This window comes from Lissotriton vulgaris, chromosome 6 (assembly GCF_964263255.1).
Source record: "Lissotriton vulgaris chromosome 6, aLisVul1.2, whole genome shotgun sequence".
Lineage (NCBI taxonomy): Eukaryota > Metazoa > Chordata > Amphibia > Caudata > Salamandridae > Lissotriton > Lissotriton vulgaris.
The window spans coordinates 1,288,661,534-1,288,684,305 of NC_141694.1; the positions used below are offsets into that span (position 1 = coordinate 1,288,661,534).

Here is a 22,772-nt window from a genome sequence, read left to right on the forward strand (position 1 = left end):
AGAACACTAGTCACATGTAGTAGATACTATAGCTTTGAATGAGACTTGTGATTAGTTTTTCATTTCCCTTTATTAGTTTTAATTGTAAATCAAGTCTGCCTCAATCATGTTGTGCTGTTGGCTGTAACATGTTACTAAAGCAGCACTTACTCAAAGAAAAATCAATGAAAACAAATGGTTTCCTGTTTCGATAAAAGTCTATCCAATGGATGTTGACCTGTAATTGTTTCCTATGTTATCTGGGCAGTTGTTTGAAAATTGAATGTCTCTGGTGTACCTATACTTACAAAAAATCTTTTTTTCTATGTACCACAGGCTGTGCACCGATTATAGTCAAGTATCTGGAATGGAGAAATATAGAGTCTATTGTGGCAGTGGTCTTCTCCTGCCTGGGGATCCTGGTCACCATGTTTGTGACCCTAATATTTGTCCTCTACAGGGACACCCCTGTGGTCAAATCCTCCAGTAGGGAACTGTGCTACATTATCCTTGCTGGTATCTTTCTTGGTTACATCTGTCCATTTACCCTGATTTCCAGACCTACCACAGGTTCCTGTTACCTACAGCGTCTGCTAGTGGGATTATCCTCAGCTATGTGCTACTCTGCCCTGGTAACCAAAACCAATCGCATTGCCCGTATCCTCGCTGGAAGTAAGAAGAAGATATGTACACGTAAACCCCGCTTCATGAGCGCTTGGGCCCAGGTGGTCATCGCCTCCATACTGATCGGCATGCAGCTGGCCCTTCTGATTGCTTTGATTATAATGGAGCCCCCAATGCCCGTTCTCTCCTATCCAAGCATAAAGGAAGTCTACCTGATCTGTAACACAAGCAATCTAGGGCTGGTGGCACCACTGGGCTACAATGGACTCTTAATCATGAGTTGCACCTACTATGCCTTCAAGACACGGAATGTGCCCGCCAACTTCAACGAGGCCAAGTACATAGCCTTCACCATGTACACCACGTGCATCATCTGGCTGGCATTTGTTCCAATCTACTTTGGAAGCAACTACAAGATCATCACCACTTCCTTCGCAGTTAGTCTGAGTGTGACGGTGGCCCTAGGGTGCATGTTCACTCCTAAAATGTATATTATAATTGCTAAGCCAGAGAGGAATGTCCGCAGCGCATTCACTACATCGGATGTGGTGCGCATGCATGTGGGCGATGGCAAAACCCCATGCAGATCCAATACTTTCCTGAGCATATTCCGGAGAAAGAAGCCAGCTTCGGCGAAAACAAAGTAAGTGTTGCAGCATGTTTTTCTTCTTACAGAATAATCCAAGTAGTTGGGTTTAAATAAAAACTTTGCATTGTATTTTTATTCAGGAATTGCCTAGCCCTAAACAATAGATTCATGAAAATATTCAGCTGAAGGTCAAAAGGGATTCTCTGGAGGTTCTTTAAATCCCCATTGTGGTGCAATACTGAGGAGGGAGACAACCTTCCTAAAATATCTCCATCTTCAATTTCTCAAAGTGTGGAAGACTAGGAGCATATAAGCATGTTTGTTTGCAAGTGACCATAGTAGATGAATGGACCCTGCATTATGACTGCTTCTCAGAAAACTATATTGCGACTCAACATGTCAAATACAACCCAAGTAATCCTTACTACCCTTCCAATGTGTCTCTTTTAACCAAAACAAATTGCTTTGCACATATTCTTATTACACTCTGTTAAAACGTCATTATCATTTTAATGATGTCACTAATCTGCTGAGTAGTTCTGCATTTGGTAAACCATATTGATGGACTGTATCTCAAATTCTATCTCTCAGCGAGGACATCTGAGGCGACATATTTATGTTTTCTACATATTTTGTGTTGGAAACCAGAGATTCAGCATCACATGGACGATTGGCTCAAGTTATAAAGTGTTTGCCCCAACTGAGGAAGAAATATGGGCCTGCTTCTGCTGCAGGCTTGCAGTTTGTTTACTTCAACTGCAATATTGGGCCTCTCTTTTTAGAGATAGACCCATAATTACCCCAGACCTGCAGAAGGTGGAACGAACGTATTGCATTGGCTAGCTCATCCCCAGAGAAAAATAGACTATCCTGTGTAAGTGTGAGGGCATGAACAAGGGGAAAGATGCAGTAGTTATGGTGACTGAGGCTCTTTCATCTGTGTGGATAAAATGACAGATACTCAGCTATCGAGCAGAAACGTACCAAGGAAGGAAGCCATGAATATAATCTGCACTTGTACACTCTGGTACTCCAATTGACATCATGCTCTTCAAAGATATTTTTGGGTGATAAAACGTCTGATCTGTCTCCTAGGAAAAGAAACACATTGAATTGGGTCAAGGCTAACAATAGGCCGGTGAAGTTGCCCATTGCGTGTGTTAAAAACAATATTCCTTAGTCTCAAATTGAATTTCAACTCCCCATGGGAATGTTATTTTGGGGGTCTTATCCTATTAGAGAGCTAAAAAGGGGACTTTGTAGGACCACGGGGGATGGAAGAGAAGAAAGGAGGGGGAAGGTAGAATGAGAAAGTTAACCCTCCATTGTCTTATGCTGATGCCAAATGTCTCTAGTCATAATGCCAGCATGGTTTGAATATGTCAGTATGCCCACGGTGTCAATTTGGTTTAGGTGTAGCTGGAACTGCAAAAGTAGCAATATTACTGCCACTACAGAACATGAGGGTGGCAGGGGTCTTTTGGGACTTGGACTAGGGGATTTAACACTAGGAACATTGGCACGTGACTTTCACAGCCTTAGCACTGAATTCATAACTATGAGGACATGTATGTCACGCCTGTAGCACTGAAGACTTTAAAGTAATTACCTTAGTTAACTGTTGCATTTACATTAAGCTAATTGTTACACAAAAGTAGGGTAACCCCAGTATGCAGATGGACCTGGGCCAATAGTGATATGTACAACAGGTGGTCCAACTGACCAATAAGTGTCTCTAAGAGATAAAGCTTTTAAAAAACTACAAATTTTAAATAAATGATAACAACGTTATTTTAACCTTGAAGACGTTTTTCGTATGAATATATCTATGATTCACAATATCAATGGTTGCTACAACTTATCAAAGTGAATAAAGGTGCTCAGGGATAGTGCTCAGTGAAAGGTTGAGAATGTGATAGTGAAAATAATTACAATATTTACAGTGATGTAGTAGACCTGTCTAACAACGTATCAAAGGACTAACTAAACAACCTAACTAACGAGACATTATGAATATGTATAGAGTTCTCCACTTCTGGGCATAATTAATAGGTACAGGTTGAGGTGCAAAGAAAGTCAACTTTAAGCTAAGCACTGAAACACTCACTCAATAACAATCATATTTAATTACATTTTATTGTATCTTTTATTTTATTAATTTTTTTCATTCAGTAATTTTGTATCATTTACACAGCCAAGTTAATCTTAACTGTGCATTGCAAAACTGCAAACTGGAGAGCATCTGACTATGTTAGTTGCACAACCAGCTTTTTCAGAATGGCTAAATTAGAGACAAGTACGGCAACTTCTCTTTAGAGTTCAATGAGTTTCTGTCTGCAAATCTTATTTTTCCCATTAAGGCATGTCTGGACAGGGGACTACCAGATGAAGCTGGTTATCTGAACACATGACTCCAGAAAACTAGGACCTGTTAAGTTTCTCAGCTATAATGCATGCTTCCATTCCATATAGACATTGAAGCAGCAGGGTCAAAATCTTGCACAAGACTCTAGACTTTACTGGGAGGAACCAATATAAGTACCCTTGTGCTGCACAACTGATTCCTATTTCTGAAGTAGAATTGCCCTAATTCCCACCTTTTAAGTTTTCTGCCATCAAGCCATTTATAGTTTTGGTTGGCCTCCATAAGACACATTACAAGCATCCAATGTAGAATTGATCAGAGACACAGCTGCATAAGATCATCAATGATAGGTCACTTGGATGACCCTCTAACACCATTGTGATATGGCCCTTCCTTCACAATCTCCATTGAGACAATCATAAATTGAAAGACTGTGAGTGCTCATTTTTAGAACCTTCTCCTCTACAACCAAGAGTGAGAGGAACATTTTCTTAAATTCAGGGTCTCTATAAAAGTCCACATGTAAAAATGTAAAATGCTCTAGACTAGTCAGTGTTTTCTCTCCTTGCTGTTTGTGGAGGCCAGGGGCAAAAAAACACTGTGTTCCACAGATGTAAATTGTACAGCCTGTCCCATTCGCTCTCTTTCAACACAGTATGAGCAAAGACCTGTGAGTCTGATGAACCTCCATTACATCACTATCGATATTTTCCTTGCTAGAGGTGCAGAAATTCCTAATTTGTGTAAAGTGACTTTGGTATGTCAAGCAAAAAATACACAACTCAGTTAAGGCCACAAGTGTGGCATTATACCACTGTCTATACCATTGATGATATCATTGGGGATGTCACCCAATAAATTCAAAGGGAAATAATCCAGAAGGAACAGTACGAATGGTTGAGTGGTACTTTTAGTTTTTAGGGTTTTAAAAGAATTACATAAAGTTATTTCACTGTCTTTTTTTAATGTTGCTTCTAAATAAAGTTGCAATGAAAACAAATAATGATCAAGATTGCACAGAAAAGCACATACTTTTTTGTTGCTCATTTCTCCATCTGCCTGTCAGTTTCCAAACACTAGTCCAGCTAAGGCTGGGTACAGGGAGATTGTCTGTGGGAGACTTCATGTCCAGGCAAATTGTAGGAGTTGGTAAAGCAGCCTACAACACTAAATGAGGACAGCACCAGGCTTTAAAAAAGTATTGATTGGTCAATGGAATTACGTATTTTGTGGGGTTTAACTACTGAACAATGACTCCAGAAGATTGTGGTACAAGAATATTCGAGGACAGAATATCAGGGGACAAAATATCAAAAGGTAAGGGAAGTATAGACCTAGCATTCCTAATTCCACGAAGATATGTATCACCAAGGTACATATATGTGGAGTTGGGTTTAACAAATCTAGACTTACTTGCCTGTTGATTTTGTATTTTCAATATTCTATCCTTGATATTGTGTCACATCGACATTTAGGGTATCATTATTCAGGGTTCACACATCTTTTGGGAAAAGGATGAACCTCACTGCAGAGTATCCCAGAATACCATTACAGATACTGCCATGATTATTATATTACATTACATATGTACTAATCCCCAGAGTATTGGAACAGGTAAACAAATACCTTCATTTTATGCTTCTGTAAGGACCACAGGCACCAGAAAGTGGAGATTTCATAAAAACATTTTAGAATTGATCCCATTGTAATTTGCTGCATGCTTTGAGTTTGGCAGTCCCTTGATTGCAACATAAGTAAATGTAATGTAGTGTGTGATAAAGGTAAATTGAACCCTTTGTGTTATCTTTGAGGGAGCCAGTACTTGAATTTTTATCAGCTCATCTCCACATATTACAATAGGCCTGTGACCCCATCATTTTCTATTTATCTCTCATTTTGGTACTCACTACTATACGTGACCACACTCAGCAAGCATTAAGCATAGGAAAACATTGAATGACATGGCATCTATGCATATTACTCTTGCTTAGTAAAAAATATTCAGAGTCCTAACTTGCATGGTGAAGAACTATCTTCTTCTTAAGCTTTTTTCACTACTTCAGTAGTTGTGATGTCTGAGGTTGTGAGTGGGATGTAATGGAAGGCTTTCTGAGACAACTTGATATTAGGAAAAGTAAACTCTATTTATTAAGCCATTTCAACCTATTCACAAACCTCCAAAAAGGGAGAGTCACCCTGTACTGCCAATAGGGACAGTGTAGTTTACAACTGAGACAACAAACAAAGGGTACCATTACGATGCCGGGCAGAAAGGCATGCAGGACCGTCCGTCAGGGGTGCGGCGGTCCTGCACCTGAAATTAGGATGCCACTGCCGCCGTGACGGTGGCATCCCCCTTTCCCAGCATTGTGGCGGGCGGTGCACACAGCACCACCCGCCACAATGCTGGGAATGCACATCGTGCATTGGCATGCACAAGGCGACAGGCACCGTGATGTGCCTGCCACCTTGTCCATGTCAATGTAGGGAGGTACCACAGGTGCCCCTCAAGCGCACCCCCCACCCCCCCCCCAATACTCAGGGGGCCTGCAACGGGTCCCCACAAGCAAAAACCACTTGCCTTTCCAGAAAAAGCGGAGGACAGTATTTATGTCCACCGCGGACCCCCCAGCCATCCTAATATGGTGGGTGGTCATTCAGGCAAGGATTGCGGGCTACCACCGGCCCGGCGGGGCGATCCACCTGCCATCCTAATGGGCCCCAAAATTCCCTTTTGCGCACCCCTACTATATTTGGGTTCAAAGTTTGCTTTTATAGAGTGAACAGAAATACCCTAAATGGTAATTAATTCAACGTCTACAAACATTGTTTTAAAAACATTTCCCACATTCATGAAAATATTAAAATTATTCTCTGTCACACAACATGACCTCAAATGATATATTCTTTTATTTTCATAAAAACATTAATATATACATTGCATATATAAAAGCAAATGCTTGGATTAAAGGGACCTCAAGTAGTTCATCATTATCAAATGCCTCCCAGTTCCCCAAATACAAAGTCATTCAATCATACATGAGTAATAAAGTAAATTCACCAAAATTCATCTAAGCAAACAAACAATGACAATAACCGGTTAACGTGGAGTTTCAGTAGAAGGAAATGGTTCACACCACCGTCTTCAGGACAAAAGATATATTATTTTAGATATTTCTAAAAGAAAGAGATACAGGAATTTTAATTCATCTTGTTGTGAAATAAAGTCATACGTAAAACATCAAACTGTACGAGATATTATAGTGCATTCCATTTTTGATCAAAACAATGTGCCCCACTCTTCTATAGAACCTCAATGTTTATCGCAGTTTCTTAAACCCAAAGAGCACCAGTCATTGATTAATTTAAACAGATCTCCACCTCCAGCTGTCCATAGCACTTCTATTGGTGGGATCTTTATTATGAATATCACCAACGCATTCTATATATACCTTTATATGCCTCCAGCCTCTTCCATTAATGTTTCATAGGGTGTGGGTCATAGGCTTACTGGAATTTCTCTAAAAACAACTCTTATGTCCGTGGAAATTTTCTACCATTGGGAAGAGATCGCTGTATTACACACAGAACTATGGGCCAGATGTACGGCAGGATTTTGCATGTTCAAACAGGTTTGCGACCCGTTTGACAATGCAAAATCCCTGTGGGCCATTTACCAACACTAATTTGCGAGTCGCAAAAAATTGCTACTCGCAAAATAGTGTTTAGCTTCTCGTAATTAGGAAGGGGCGTTCCAAGGGCATCCCTGTCTAATTGTGACTTGCAGTCCAATGTATCAATGTTTTGCGACTGCAATTGTGGTCGCAAAACACTTGCATTTTACTGCCTTTAAGGAAATGGGCTGAATTTAAAAAAACAACTGCTTTATTTAAAAGCAGTCCCAAACATGGAGGTTTGCTGAGCCCCTCAGACCACCATACCTGGGAGGGCCTGCCATTCTCAATGGGGTCACAAATTGTGAATTCCTCATTAATATTCATGAGGCATGCAATTGAGAATCGCAATCAGTGTTGCAGACACTGTAGTACATAACAATTTGTGACTCGCAAATTGCGAGTCTCTATTGCAACGCAATTTGTGAGTTTCAAATTCCTTGGTCGTATATCTGGCCCTAAATTCCATTGTTGTCATTTTTGTATTCAATATATCCCTAGCACTTACTCAGTGTGGTGCATGGTTACTCCCCGTATTTCTGTACGGAGATCCACGCTATTCTCTTGTGGTGAATATTTTGTAATTATAAATTACTGTTTTAACATTTTTCCTTTCATAATTTGTTAGGAATCATACAGGATTCATAATTGGATGCTTTCCCTGCTTGCCTTAATAGCAAAATCATATTGACAAGGACTCGTCCCTAATTTGTATATATGTGCTCAGATAGTCCTCTCTTCTTCTCTTCAGTTTTAAAAGGGTTGTCTGCTACTGCTTTATCTGTTCGTATGTAATCCAGCTGCACTCTGTCAATTGAACATTTTTTTTAAGGGCAAACTTTATATATATATACATATACATATATTACCTACTGGCGGTCGCCAGTAGGTAGTTATAGTTAGGACCTATTATGCATAGGAAATCCGCAACATTCTATTGCCAATAACCTTGGCGCCCATTGAGGAATCTTTGCGAAATTTTCCAAACATTTGGCCAGCTCAGTTCTGCTCCTTCCCTGAAAGTTTGGGGGTGATTCGTCAAGTGGGGGCTGAGAAAAAAGGGGGTCCTAAAACGTGTTTTCCCCAGGCAATTTCTCATAGGACCTTTAGCCACTGCTACAGCCCGAACGGCTGAACAGAATTATGTCAAATTTGGCAAAGAGGTAGTCCTCAGTTCCGACTTGTGCCTTTTGCTTATATGGTGCAATCTGTTCAGTAGTTCCTTAGAACATTACAGTTAAAGTCATTTATATTTCTATGGGCGCGGAGTGTGCGGGAATTGTCATTGTACCATAAGCGCACTGTCCCGATCACGCGCTGAATGCTGATTGGTTGTCAAGTGATTGTAAACATTCGAAACCTGGAACTGTTGGCAGCCATTTTGTGCCTCGGTAGAAGCGAGGCTGAGGAAGTCAGTGGAATATGTGTGCAAAACGGAGAAAGGGGGCAGGGTAGAAATAATTGTACCCTCTAGACCTGCTCAGGGGGTCCCAGAAGGACCCCCAGGGCCCACATTTTTTTTAAACCCGGCAAGTGCGAGTAGGGTGCGCAGACTGTGGCGTAAAGTAAATAAAAATAAAATTGAGTTTTTTTTAATAATTAGTCTCCGGGGGGTTAAATACTGGGGGCAAAATTATAAAATTTTATGGGGGGCCCAGAGGGGCCCCCCAGCCTCGGGGATCGTCACCCCCTGGGGCTAAAAAGAAAAAAATGGTGTGGGGAGGGGTCGAAGGTCCTCAAAAATGTGGGGAGCACCAACCCCGGGGTTTTATGTATTGTGGGATGGAGATTGGGTGGCCACCCTCTTGGAGCACTCGAGGGCCCATTACCTCCCGTGGTTTAAAAAAATGGTTGGGGGGGCTGTAAGGTCTCCAAAGCCCCGGGGATCACCACTCCCCTGGGCTTTATGTATTGTGGGAGGGCCGGTTCCTGAGTGTCCCTGGGTGTCTATCCCGCCCTCCCATAGCAAGAAAATCTGTTCTCTCTTTCAAAATGTAAATGAGATTGCTTTTCCACATGGGGAGCTGCATGTTAGTAGCTCGCCATTTGGAAAAGTAATGTTGGCTGCCAAACATGTAGAAGTTGTGCAGCAAATGCGCTGGAGTCATGCACCCTACAGATTATGAGGCGTGCATCCAGTGCGTGCACACCCCGGGGCCGCACTGAGCGCTTCCCTTGGATGGGCAATTTTCATTCTTCCATAAAAATAGCCCTTATCAGTAATTTCTAATATTCTCGGGGACCGTATCCCGGTGTCTTATAAAATATGTTGGGGATTGTGGGGGGACCCACAATGTCTCCACGGTCTTGCCGGCACCCTGCATTATTTTTAAGATGGGAAAAATTATGCAAAAGTGGTGCAAGGGTGTTATAAATCTAGTTTGGATTTTGAAAGAGAGAACAGGGTGCATCTGTAGGATAAGTGCAGATTAGTGTAGGTGTAACAATTACTATTCTCAATTTCAATTTATAAGCTTTATTCGACATTTTGTCATAAAAGCATTCACCTAACCCTGTACAATAAATACTACCTATAAAAATACTTCTAAAAATACATATTAAACATTTGATGTCGAATAAGACATAATAAAAAGTCATAAAAATACAATCACATTATTACAATTTAAGAAACACATTTCATAGATTAAAAAACATACAGTTTGTCGCCTTAAAACAGCTTGGGGATATACATGATTCCATTATAATACAGTAGCCAATAGTGAACGGGTACGAATTAGCCACGACCATGCAAGATACTTTTACTATTCTAAGTCCAGGGGAGTGCACCTGTAAGGTAAGTGCATATTAGTGTAGGGGTAACAATTACCTCTCTCTGCGTGTACTTGCAAGGTCATCTGATTTGCTCGTATGTTAAAACCAGAAACATTCTACACCTCTTTTTCATTGGTTGTGAAGAAGATGTATTACCGACCAATCCGTTTCCTTGCGCAGATTTTGAAAAACATTTGATTGGCTGTTGTGTGTTTAACTCTAGCTTCCTGATCTTAATGTTGATTGGCTTGTTTTTTCTATGTGACGTTATGATACCCTCAGCATGTATGTAGCCCATTTTGTGACACACTTTATTTTACAGTGCATTTCAAACCCTCCTTGATAATATGCCCCCAGTTGTGGTAGGGTAATTTGAATTTAAACTGTCTACTGTGCTTACGAGTTCGTTGACTGTGAAGGTATTTAATAATATTATTCTATTTTCTATTCTATCATAATTGTGCTGACTTTTCTCCTTTAGCGTGGAGTACTTTGTCCTTTCATTAATTGTATAATTCCTCAAATCATCCTTGAAAGAAAAATGCACAAGTTTTCAAAATATTTTTATCTTTTATATTCATCACATGGGTGAAATGCAAAATCTTTTTTTCAATTATTGGTATCACGTGTTGGACCACATTTATTTTATTTTATCATAAGCATCATTCCTTATGTTTACATTATATAAGTGTTGCCCCATCATTTTTATTTAAATGTTTGGGCATTTTTTTACTTTCAGATAAAGTAGAATAGAAGTGCTACAACAAACACTCCATCACTACTTCATCTTTCTTTTTTTTATGTACATTTCATTTCAATATTACATTTAACAATCATTTTTAAAAATGTAAAGAATTATTAACATTTGAAGTCACAATTATATCATTTTTTTCAAAAAACGTGCTTGCGAAGATAATCCTCCTGTTCTTCACGAGTGAAAATAGGAGAAAGCACTACTCAATAAAAATACTTTTAGCCCATTTTCACTCTAGAAGATAGAGTATTCTCTTTTATTCCAAAGTATTTCGTTTTTTCGTTGATACTTTATTTATACTACATTTTTCAATCATTAAGAAATATTTGCATGCTAAAAAAAATATTATTTATAATGTTTTGAAAGCCCCTGTTGAAAGTCATTCGAATCCAGTTGAAGGATCATAACGTTATATATAAATTAAAATATACATTAACAATATGATCCCTCTGTGGAAATGAAAGATAAATTCAAGATGATGGTTTCGCTCCAAATTATTACACTGCATGTAGTAATTTGTTAATTAACTTATATTTCTTGTAATGGTTACTTCGTCACTTTGTTCTTATATTACATTTAAACCTAATAATTCCACATTCTATAATCATTTACATTTTTTTGCTTTCTTTTTTAAAAATATCAAACATATACCCATTCAGAAAATGTACCTATCTTCGATATTCTTTCCTTCCTCCGTCGAAATTCATCCAATTCCTCTAGAAGGAAGATAATGTTTAATGTATTTTTAAATATACATTAACAATATGTTCCCTCTGTGGAAATGAAAGATATTCTAAAGATGCTTCCGCAGCCCCGAATCATTATCTTGCTCGTACTTTCTTCACCCGGAATAATTCTCTAAAATGAAACTAATTTTCCCACGGGTGTGGTTTATATAAGTTTTTGGTTATTTAACATTCTATGGATCAATTTACTGGTCCTCCCACTTTTAAGTCACGTTTTTCAGTTGACAGGTGTTCTCATTTCCTTTTCATTAGTGCATCACTTGTTTATGTAATCGTGCCTCTTTTCATACTTTTTAACTTTCGTATAATTTCTAAAATGCTTTATTTAAATTTTTTTTTCTTATTAAAGCATTTCTATAGGTTACTTTTTTTTAATACGAGTATTAAAACTCATTCCCCTTTTTTTCGGATTTTCGTTGTAGTAACTTCCCTTTTTTCTAAAACTTTTTTTATAATTCTTCATTACCCTGAACCCCTATTTTCCTTGTATCCCGTGCCAGAGATACTCTCTATTAAACTTTGAGTATTGTAATTTATATCCAACTATTAATTTATTTAATTCCATTACTGCGAGTTTTAATACATTTGTTTATCTAGTATTTTTTATCTTTTTTTATACACTGGAAGGGTTACTGTTATTTGTCTGTAATCACACTATGAATCAGTGTCCATTTGGCAAAATTGAGAGAGAATGATGTGGTTTATTGATGAGTTTGCAGTTACGTAAGTACGCACACTCTTGCAGTAAACCAGGCTTTAGGGTATGCACTGCTTCAAACTACTATGCATTATGCATGTAGTGGTGTAACCAGCTTCACGCTTGTGTTATAACATGTAGTCTTAACATCATAAACCTACTGAATCAACTATTCACACATCTTTGGGCAGTCAGACACCCCCCAGCAACCCACACACACATTCATTCTCCCATACAAATACTCAGTTAACTAATCAGTAAGTAATATAGTTTTTCACATAGGTAGTAACCAACTGGTGCAGCAGTTTGCAGAACAATTGACAAAGTAATACAGATATTCACACAGTTTTAGTCACTATCCAATATATTTGATGAGACACTATAAATTATGCAAGTAAACAATAATTCACACTGCTACTAAATCCTTTATAAAGAGTTTTAATATCCAGTCATTCTTCAATGCAGATTGCTATATATATATAATACATATTTAAATAACAAAACAAACCACATTCACTGGATGCTGTCATCAGTGATGTCATAAGTGATGTCATATGACATGTCATCAGTGATATATACGTAGCATTGCGTATGAAGGGGCCCTTTTCAGAAGGGAATGAAAAGTTATGCAGGGTAACTTTTTGTCTCCTTGTAAATATGGAGGAGCGACCTACGCAACCAGTACGTTACAAAAAGTGGCGTACTGGTGGCGCACAGAGCTTGTTAATCTTCCGTACAATTTTTTAAATTTCTCCTCATTTTTTTCTTACAATATATGCTACAATGCACAGCATACATAGTAGGAGAAAAATGTCTTCACTGATTGTTTTTGTGCAGGAAGGTGTGTCTTCCTGCACAACAGAAAATTCCACACAACACAGATAGTGTTGTACTATGTTGCAAGGGTGCGTGTATCAACACATGCCTTTAGTTTAAACAGCAGTGCACACGGAAGGAGAGACTTCCTACATGTATATATACATATGTTGCATCTCTGTCCCTTTTTTTGTAAAACTATTTTTAATATTCTTCATTACCCTAAACCCCTATTTTCCCTGCATCCCGTGCAAGAGATACTCTCTATTAAACTTTGAGTATTCTAATTTATACCCGAGAATTAATTTATTTAATTCCATTACTCCGAGTTTTAATACATTTATTTATCTAATATTTTTAATCTTTCTTTATATACTGCAAGGGATATTGTTATTTGTGTAGAATAACACTTTGAATCAGTGTCCATTTGGCAACATTGAAAGAGATTGATTAGATTGGTTGATGTGTTTGCAGTTGCATAAGTGTATATACTCTTGCAGTAAGACAGGCTTTAGGGTATGCAGTGCTTCAAACTCCTATGCTTTATGCATGTAGTGGTGTAAGCACCTTCACATTTGTGCTTCAGGCCTACAATTCCCCAGTCAGAACCTATATACTACAGCAAACACAGTGTGAGTGTTGTTGCAATTTCAAAATGACTCTTTCTGTACCATGTAGTAATTCATTCAGTTAAGAAAAAGTGAACCAATTAAGAATTCCCCCAGTGTTTTTACTTATATTAATGTAATCATTCAGTCAGTAAGCATGTACTCATGCAGTGAGGCAGGCTTTAGGGAATGGGCTATGTATTATGCATGTAGTGGTGTAATAACCTTCACATTTATGCTTGAGGACTACAATTCCCCACTCACTATACATACCAGGGGTCTCCAACTAGTAGATTGGGAGCTACTGGTAGCTCACCAGCACCCTGAAAGTAGCTCTCAGAGGTGAAGCCAAACCAAATCAATCTCAGGGGTTCTGTGTATATTAAAGAAGGTAGCACGGCTCATTTCACTAAGCTTAAGAGTTACAGACAGCCAACGCAATGGCAGGGCCTGTTCATAACACTCAAACACAAACTGTGGTAGTGCATCAATCAATCAGTTAGGGATGTATAGAGCTCACTACTACTCACTGTGAGAGTTTCCAGGCACTGGGGGATTTGTGCAGATTTGGTCATTTGAAAAGGCAGGTGTTATGGTCTTCCTGAACCCTTTCATCTGATGCTGAGGGGGAGTTCATTCCAGGTCTTGGCCATGATGTACGAGAAGGGTGTGCCTCCTGTCTGGTTATGTGAATACAGAGGATTTTGGCCAAGGCCTGGTCAGCGGAGTGGAGGTTTCTTTTGTGGGTGTAGAAGGAGATTGAGGTATTGGAGTCCGGTGTTGTGGAGGGCTTTATAGGTGTGTGTGAGCAGCTTGAAGGCCACTGTTATTTTGACGGGGAGCAAGTGGAGGGCTCGTTTATGCTGGGTAATGTGGTCTTGTCGTGGGATGCTGAGGATGAGTCTGGCTGCGGTGTTCTGGACAGTCTGAAGTTTGTGGAGTAGAGATTTGTTGATTCCAACATCGAGGGCGTTCCCGTAGTCCAGCCTGCAGGTGATGAGTGCTTGGGTGATGGTCTTCCTTGATTCGTGGGGTGAGTCTATTTGAAGGTCTTGCTGAGTGTGTGGAGGGTGTTGAAGCATGTGGGAGCTGCAGCATTGGTCTATGGGTCTGTCACATGAAACATGTTTATGCACTAAATCTGAGTTGGGGAGATTTACTGTTGTGGTAATACCATTTGTGGCACACTGCATGTGATGATTTCAATTTTACTTGATTAGAAGCATTTAATATTGATAAACGTTTTCCTAGCATTCTGCTGATAACTTCATCTGGAATTTTTTGGTTGTTACAACTGAAACTTGTGCTTAGGGTGGTGATAGTGTGATGTTAATACATACCCCCAGCACAACACCCACTCTTCACAAACACCACTACACTACGGTAAACCCTAAACACAATCCCCAGTATGAATCTCTACAGTACGTACACACCACTGTACTACTCAAAATCCTAAAACACTATCCCCTACAGTAGACGAACACCACTGGAGTATCCTGAACCCTATAACACTACCTTCAGCACGACCCCCTACACTACACAAACACTAGTGTACTACCCTAAACGCTAAATGTTCCATCAACACGACCCCCTACTCTAGACAAAGACCTATGCACTACCTTAAACCCTAAATCTATCCCCAGCACAACCCGTTCACTACACAAACACCACTACACTACCCTAAACCCTAAAACACTACCCATAACACTTATACAAACAGCACTTTATTTATTTATATAGATAGTAACTCATACTTAGTGTTATAAAATCACTAATACAAGTATGCAGTTATCCATACAGTTACTGATGCAATCACTGATTTATATACATACTTCTTTTTATACATGAAACTAGCAGCCCGCCCTGACGTTGTCCGGGTATGAATTGCTGCCGGCCAGTAGTGTATTGTTTTGTAGGATTTCGTTTTGATAGCATTTCTTATCTGTGACAGGCCTGTGAAACGCTCCGATTCACAGTGCACTGCTGATGCACTTAAGAGTGCGCGTTCAGTAGTGTGTGAACTCGAGTTTCCCTACTTTATTTTTCCTTACAATATTATATAGCGCAAACTCGACAACATGGCATGAGCACAATTTACATTACAGAAGAACACATTCATTTGTGGTAGGCACAGGGAGACAAAGCGATTTGCCTGGAATCACAGGATATTGAGCTGATGCCGAGATTCGAACGTAGCTCCCCAGCTCTAAAGTTTGCAATTCTAGAACTTTTGGCGGGAGGTGTGTCTAAAAGTGTATGTCGGTGCTGGACATCAATGAGATAGACCTGTGCATTTTTCAAATGGGTGGTGAAAAAATATGAGTATGTTGCTCGAGATGTGGGCCGCCTCGCCACCAATGGACTTACCGGGGGAGGGTAAACACCCATTATTCTGCAACTTTCTTTCCGCATACCATCACTCCGCATACTTTCATTACAAAAGTACCATGACTCCGCAATGCCATTATAATGCATGGCATTACATTTTATATGCTTTTACCACGCATACATTTACCACGAAATTCGTTGTAAATGCATGAATGGTATAAGCATGTTTTTGTTTATGTTTGGATAAGGTAAGTATGGGTATAGGGGTATATGTTTTGGGGTACTGAGGTACATGTTTTGGGTTGTTTGGGTATTTTAAGGGTTCAGATATAGTTTTGGGTTATGGGGTACAGGAGTAGTTTTAGGGTTTAGGGATAGGTATGGGTTTTGGGGTACAGGGGTATTTTTAGGGTTCAGGGCTAGGTTTGGGTTTTGGGGTATAGGGGTATTTTTAGGGTTTAGGGGTAGGTTTGGGGTTTGAGGTACATGGGTATTTTAAGGGTTCAGGGCTAGGTTGGGTTTTGGGGTACAGGGGTATTTTTAGGGTTCAGGGCTAGGTTTGGGGTTTGGGGTAAAGGGGTATTTTAGGGTTCAGGGGTAGGTTTGGGTTTTGGGGTACAGGGTTATTTTTAGGGTTCAGGGCTAGGTTTGGGTTTTGGGGTACAGGGGTATTTTTAGGGTTCAGGGATAGGTTTGAGTTTTGGGGTACATGGGTATTTTAATGGTTCATGGCTAGGTTTGGGTTTTGGGGTAAAGGGGTATTTTAGGGTTCATGGGTAGGTTTGGGGTTTGGGTTTTGGGGTACAGTGGTATTTTTAGGGTTCAGGGCTAGGTTTGGGTTTTGGGGTACAGGGGTATTTTTAGGGTTCATGGGTAGGTTTGGGTTTTGGGGTACAGGGTATATTTATAGGGTTAAGATGGGTTAGTGTTTAAGGGTGTTGGGGTATTTTAAGGAGTAAGGGTGGGTTATGATTATGGGGTACAGGGGTATTTAAAGGGAGCAGGGTGTGATTAGCACATGATATGAGACATGGCATGAAGGGCGGAACGTACCACATGCCCCCAGCATTTGTCACGCCCCAGCACACGCCCACAGCACAACGCAGACACACCCACAAGGGACTACTTTGCTGGCACGGTTCTTTTACCGTTTAAATGTATATGGTGGGCGTCTGCATAGCCTATGTCCTTCTGCAGCAACTGCTCTTTTCAACGCTGTATTGGGTGTTGTGATTGGTGCTGTGGTTCCTGAGATTACCCGCCTCAAAGGTTTGGGCTCTCTCTTTATTACATTAGTATGGATGTTACATACGTTGCCTTTTATTTTTGTACTTTATTGCACATGTACCATTGAGAGATATATTTGTTCATCACCGCACCCATAAAGATGTCACCCAAGCAATTGTTATAACATGTAGTCTGAATGTCATTTACCTACTGAATCAACTATTCACACATCTTTGGGCAGTCACACATCCCCCAATGAACCACACACACATTCATTCTCCCATACATATACTTAGTTAAGTAATCAATGAGTAATATAGACTTTCACGTAGCTAGTAACAAACTGGTGCAGCAGTTTTCAGAACAACTGTCAAAGTAATACATATATTCAATCAGTTTCGTCACCATTCAATATATTTAATGAGACAGTATAAGTTAGTCAAGTAAACAATCAATCACACTGCTACTAAACACTTTATCCAGATTTTTTTTATATCCACTCATTCTTTAATGCAGATTGTTGTATATATAATACATATTTAAATAAGAAAATAAACCACAATCAGTGGATGCTGTCATCAGTTATGTCATAAGTGATGTCATATGAGATGTCATCAGTGATGTCACTAACCATGTCATGAATGATGTAATATATATACGTAAAGAGCTGCGTATTAAGGGGCTGTATTTAGAAGAAAAGGAAAAGTCACGCAGGGTAACTTTTTTTCTCCTTGTAAATATGGAGGAGCCACCTGCGCAACCAGTACGTCACAAAAAGTGATGCACTGGTAGCGCAGAGAGCTTGTAAATCTGCTGTAAAATTGTTTTCATTTCTCCTCATTTTTTTCATTCAAATATTCGTTACAATGCACAGCATACATTGTAGCAGAAAAATGTCTACACTGATTGTTTTTGTGCAGGAAGGTGTGTCTTCCTGTACAAAAGAAACTCTACACAAGACACATATTCTTGCACCATGGTGCAAGGTTGCCCATATCACCCACCACATGCGAGCAGTTTAAGCAGCAGTGGAGAGGGAAGGACAGACTTCCAACATATTTATGTACATATGTTGCATCTGTTTTTTGTACTTTTATATATTGTTTTTGATTTTTAGAATGTTTTTTTTGTGGTTTTTTTTAAAAAGAAAAAAGTGAACAGGACAAACAAAACTATGAACTTTGAGGTAATTTAAAAAAACTAGCATTGATGGTTATCAATTGCTCAGCAAACTAGGTCTACTGATTGCTCCCCATAACAAATTAAACAAAGCACTTCACACAGTGAATTCTAACTTTCAGGAATTGGGGACGTATCTCTGGTGGTGATGTTGAAGGTGATGCCCCAGAGGTACTTGCTATTGCCGCTGGTGGAGGTACATTTTGGCACAGTCTTCTACATTCTTCGTGAACATAGTTCACAGGATGCTGGGATTGGAGGTGCTTGTGCATACTAGAAGTGCCACAGGAGTATTTATTTTCTGGATCTCCTCTGGATAGCACAGGATGGCAAATATTGCATGTTACTTTGGTGGCATTACATTTCTTTAGTACCTCCGGAAAAGTAAAACATTTCCATACAATGGATGTGCATCTTTTGGGAGGGTGAGGTTCTGGTAAAAATTGTTCAGTAACAAAATCATCAGAATCAGATGATTCTTGCAGTGGTGTAGCCATTTTTGAATCCAAAAAAGAAGTTCAGGTTTCCAATGACGAAAAAGTGAGGTTTTTCTCAGAGCAGGTCTTCTCTTAAGGAAGGTCTAAGAAGAGTGATTTTAATGGGTGTGGTTCTTCAATAGTTAGAACAGTAAGTGTTATAAACTAATGAAATCTCTTTTTTTTGGTCACATGGAATGCGCGTTGGGTGTGTACACGCAGCACGCATCTAGCACGTCTTCTCTAAATTGCATTTAAAAGTAATATGTTTATCAAAAGTAAAAGAATATTATTTTTTCTCCTTAATATTTCTATTAAATACATATATAAATCTATCTTTATTTATACCAAAATTTTTTGCGGAAGTCGTGCGACCACCGCATTGAACACATACATTACGTCATTCGGAAACGCACGTGCGAGGTGTGGCATGATATGTATATGTTGCGTATGCACTTGAAGTCACGTATGGTCACATAGCAATCACAATGAAAATACGCACCTATCGCACACCATTCGCGCATCCTACAGAACAATTGTAAAATGGTGGCTACGTTCTGCACAGCAATCGAGAGAGGTGCGCTATGGGTGCGGGACTGCACAAAAAATTCTAAAAAAAATAAAAAATATTTAAAAATATTTTAATAAATATAAAAAATATATACATATTACATTTAAAAAATATATATATTAAAAATGTGTAATGTAATCTAAAAAAAATTCTACAATTAAATATATTTGAAAAAAAATGTGTAAATCAGTATCAAATAAACAAATATAACAATTAATAGATTTAAAAATTGGTATTGAATACATCTTTCAAAATCACTGAAAAAAACCTTGGGTTTCAGGCAGGTTATACTTCAGAATTATCATTTAAAAAACCTTGGAAATTCACTGAAAAAACCATAGGTTTCAAGCAGGTTATAGTTAGGAATTATCATCTAAAAAACCATTGAAATTCACTGAAAGAATCATAGGTTTCAAGCAGGTTATAGTTAGAAATTATCATTTATTAAACCTTGAAATTCACTGAGAAAACCATAGGTTTTAGGGGAGTTATAGTTAGCTGGACATTTCACTCATACAAAACCATTGAAATTCCTCCGTTATAGTTAGTTGTACTAACTGTAACTCTCGCACCCGCAATCCACTGGTGATGATGTCACATATTACATCATTCATGACATGGTCAGTGATATCACTAATGACATCACTGATGACATCTCAAATTACATCACTGATTACATCACTGATGACATCATCCACGTGACAATCAGATACACTTCATCATACAATACTATAATCTTTCATCACTCACTGTAAAATAGAGAGTACCATATTTGAATCCATTGACACACCAATACAAGTGTCTAAAAACCCACTCAGTCATTGCTAGATCTACACAAACATGTAATCAATTACCTATAGATTCACTCATACATGCTGTTCAATAGAACACTATCAAATATACTTATATACCTATATTGACATTACACACCAGCACACATTCTATTTACTTATGCAGTCATCCTACTCACTTATGCAAACAGTGGATCATACTTACATTTACTCAGGTACACACTTATACAAACACCACTTCATTTATTCATATAGATAGTAACTCATACTTAGTGTGTTATAAAATCACTATTACAAGTATACAGTTAAAATGGGGGAAAGGGGGGGAAACTGAACAGGACAAGACAAGTTTAAGGGTGATTGTCTCTGTAGTTCATAGACTAGTAATGAGCTTGAATTTAAGGAAAGGTGCAGATCACTTTGATTTTGTAATTAGTTAGTATGCTGCATTTTAGATGTTTAGCCTGGAATGTTTCAGGCCTGAACAACAAAAACAAAAGTAATTTGGTGTATGAGGAATTGAAAATATATGATCCACATATGGTTTTGTTAACGGAAACGCATATTTGCTTTAAGGACAAGAAGCTATTGGGCCAATTGGGATATGAGATGGTGATATGTACTACTTTAAATGCTCCTATTCGAGGTGTGGCTATTCTGAAGAAGCGACAATTACCCGTAGGGTCATTGGGCAATTACCCAATTGCAGTTGGAAAATCGTAAATATGTTTTTTGTGCTATTTATGGGCCCAATACCGATGAGCCACATATTTTTGATTGGTTAAAAATGGAATTACTTGCATGGGAGGGGGAACTTATCTTGATGGGGGATTTTAATTGTGTGTTAGACTATGATCAGGATGTTACAAAGAGAGGCATATTTCGACGTATGCGTAAAACCAGGGCCGCAATCTTAGAACTAGCAAGGATACATAATGTTAAAGACGTATGGAGGAATCTATTTTCCGACATACCTGGATATACTTATTACTCTCCACCTCATAAACGGTGCTCCCGAATAGACCTGGCTTGGGCATCGGATGAAATTATTGACTCAGGGCACATGGAGATCTTCACAAGGGTCTCATCCAATCATAGTCCTATACTTCTCATATTTAATATTGTCCAAAGGGCACCAGAACTCAGACCCTTCACGTTCCCTAGATATTTGTTAACAGATTTAGTATTTGTAGCTAAGCTTAAGGAGCATATTAAAGAATTTATTGAAATTAATATTAACACTGCTAATCTCCTATCAGTTTGGGATGCTTGCAAAGCTTCAATTAGGGGAGTTGCGCAGCAATACGTATTCAAACAAAATACAGTGCGTAAGAAAGAGACTAAGGCAACCCTAGCTAGTATTTTACTACTTGAAAAACAATTAGCTGACAAACTTAGAGCTGATGAGATGAGCGTGCAAAGCATAGCTCAATTAGAAACTAAACTTGCTATTTTGAGTTCTGCTTTTAATAGCTCACTTAGGGAGAAAAACAGTCCAAAAATTGTTAAATATAAACTCCCCCAATATGAGTGTGGGGATAGAGTAGGGAAGCTTTTGGCCTGTAAAGTTGCTGATGATTGCGCAACAACCCTAATTGAATCCATTAAGGGTCCCCATAATATTTTATATACTCAATCAGCACACATATTGGGACAATTTGTCTCATATTATGAAAATGTATATACCCCTGAGTGTAGAGGTACGGAGGTTCAGATACAATCGTATATTAATAAGAATTTGCCTGCAGGAGCATACTTAGAACAGGCATGCATTGATCAATTGGTGGAGGAGGTTACACTAACAGAACTTTGTCTTGCTGTTACCTCTCTTCCATCTAATAAGGCGGCTGGTGAGGACACAGTCCCCATAGAGCTATATAAAATTTGTGTGGATGAAATCTTACCACTTTTTTGTTTGGTAATTCATTTAATTGGTGCTACTGGGAAGGCCCCGTACAACTAAAATTATGTTTTTCTTAAAAAAAAATAAACCCCCTGTGGAGTGCGGGTCTTATCGACCTATTTCTCTGATAAATGCCGACGCTAAAGCTTATTCTAAACTTTTAGCAATGCGAATAGCTCCTCTCATGCCACAACTGGTAAATGATCAACAGCATGGCTTCGTCGTTGGGAGGGAAACCACCACACATGTCAACATGGCTATTACTGCTTTCGATGTGGCCACAACTAATCTCACCCCACTCAGTATGATACTTTTAGACGCAGAGAAGGCGTTCGACCGAGTGGGGTGGGATTATTTGTGAGGAGTCTTGAAGCAATTTGGTTTTAGAGGGCGTTTTTTGAGAAGTATACAGGCATTATATAGGGACCCTAATGCAAACATTAGTTATGCTGGGGCACTCTCATCAACTTTTTCAATTTTACGGGGGACGCGGCAGGGATGCCCGCTATCACCCCTGCTTTTCGCTCTTCCCATGGAGCCATTTATTAATGCCTTGCAAGCTCAAGTCAAGATTGTCCCTATTCTGCATGAAGGCAAAATGAAAAAAATTACAGCATATGCGGATGATCTAGCTATCTATACCACCAATGTGGTAGATGCACTAGTAGGGATA

General features: G+C 39.0%; 1 protein-coding gene across 1 annotated transcript in view; it reads left to right on the top strand.

Moving 5' to 3' along the window:
- GRM1 (glutamate metabotropic receptor 1) overlaps window positions 1-22,772 on the top strand; it is a 1,947,075-nt gene that overhangs the window by 1,849,385 nt on the left and 74,918 nt on the right. The window contains exon 7 of the mRNA XM_086927421.1: window positions 316-1,246. Within this exon, the coding sequence (XP_086783547.1) occupies window positions 316-1,246 (931 nt within the window). The remainder of the gene's footprint in view (window positions 1-315; window positions 1,247-22,772) is intronic.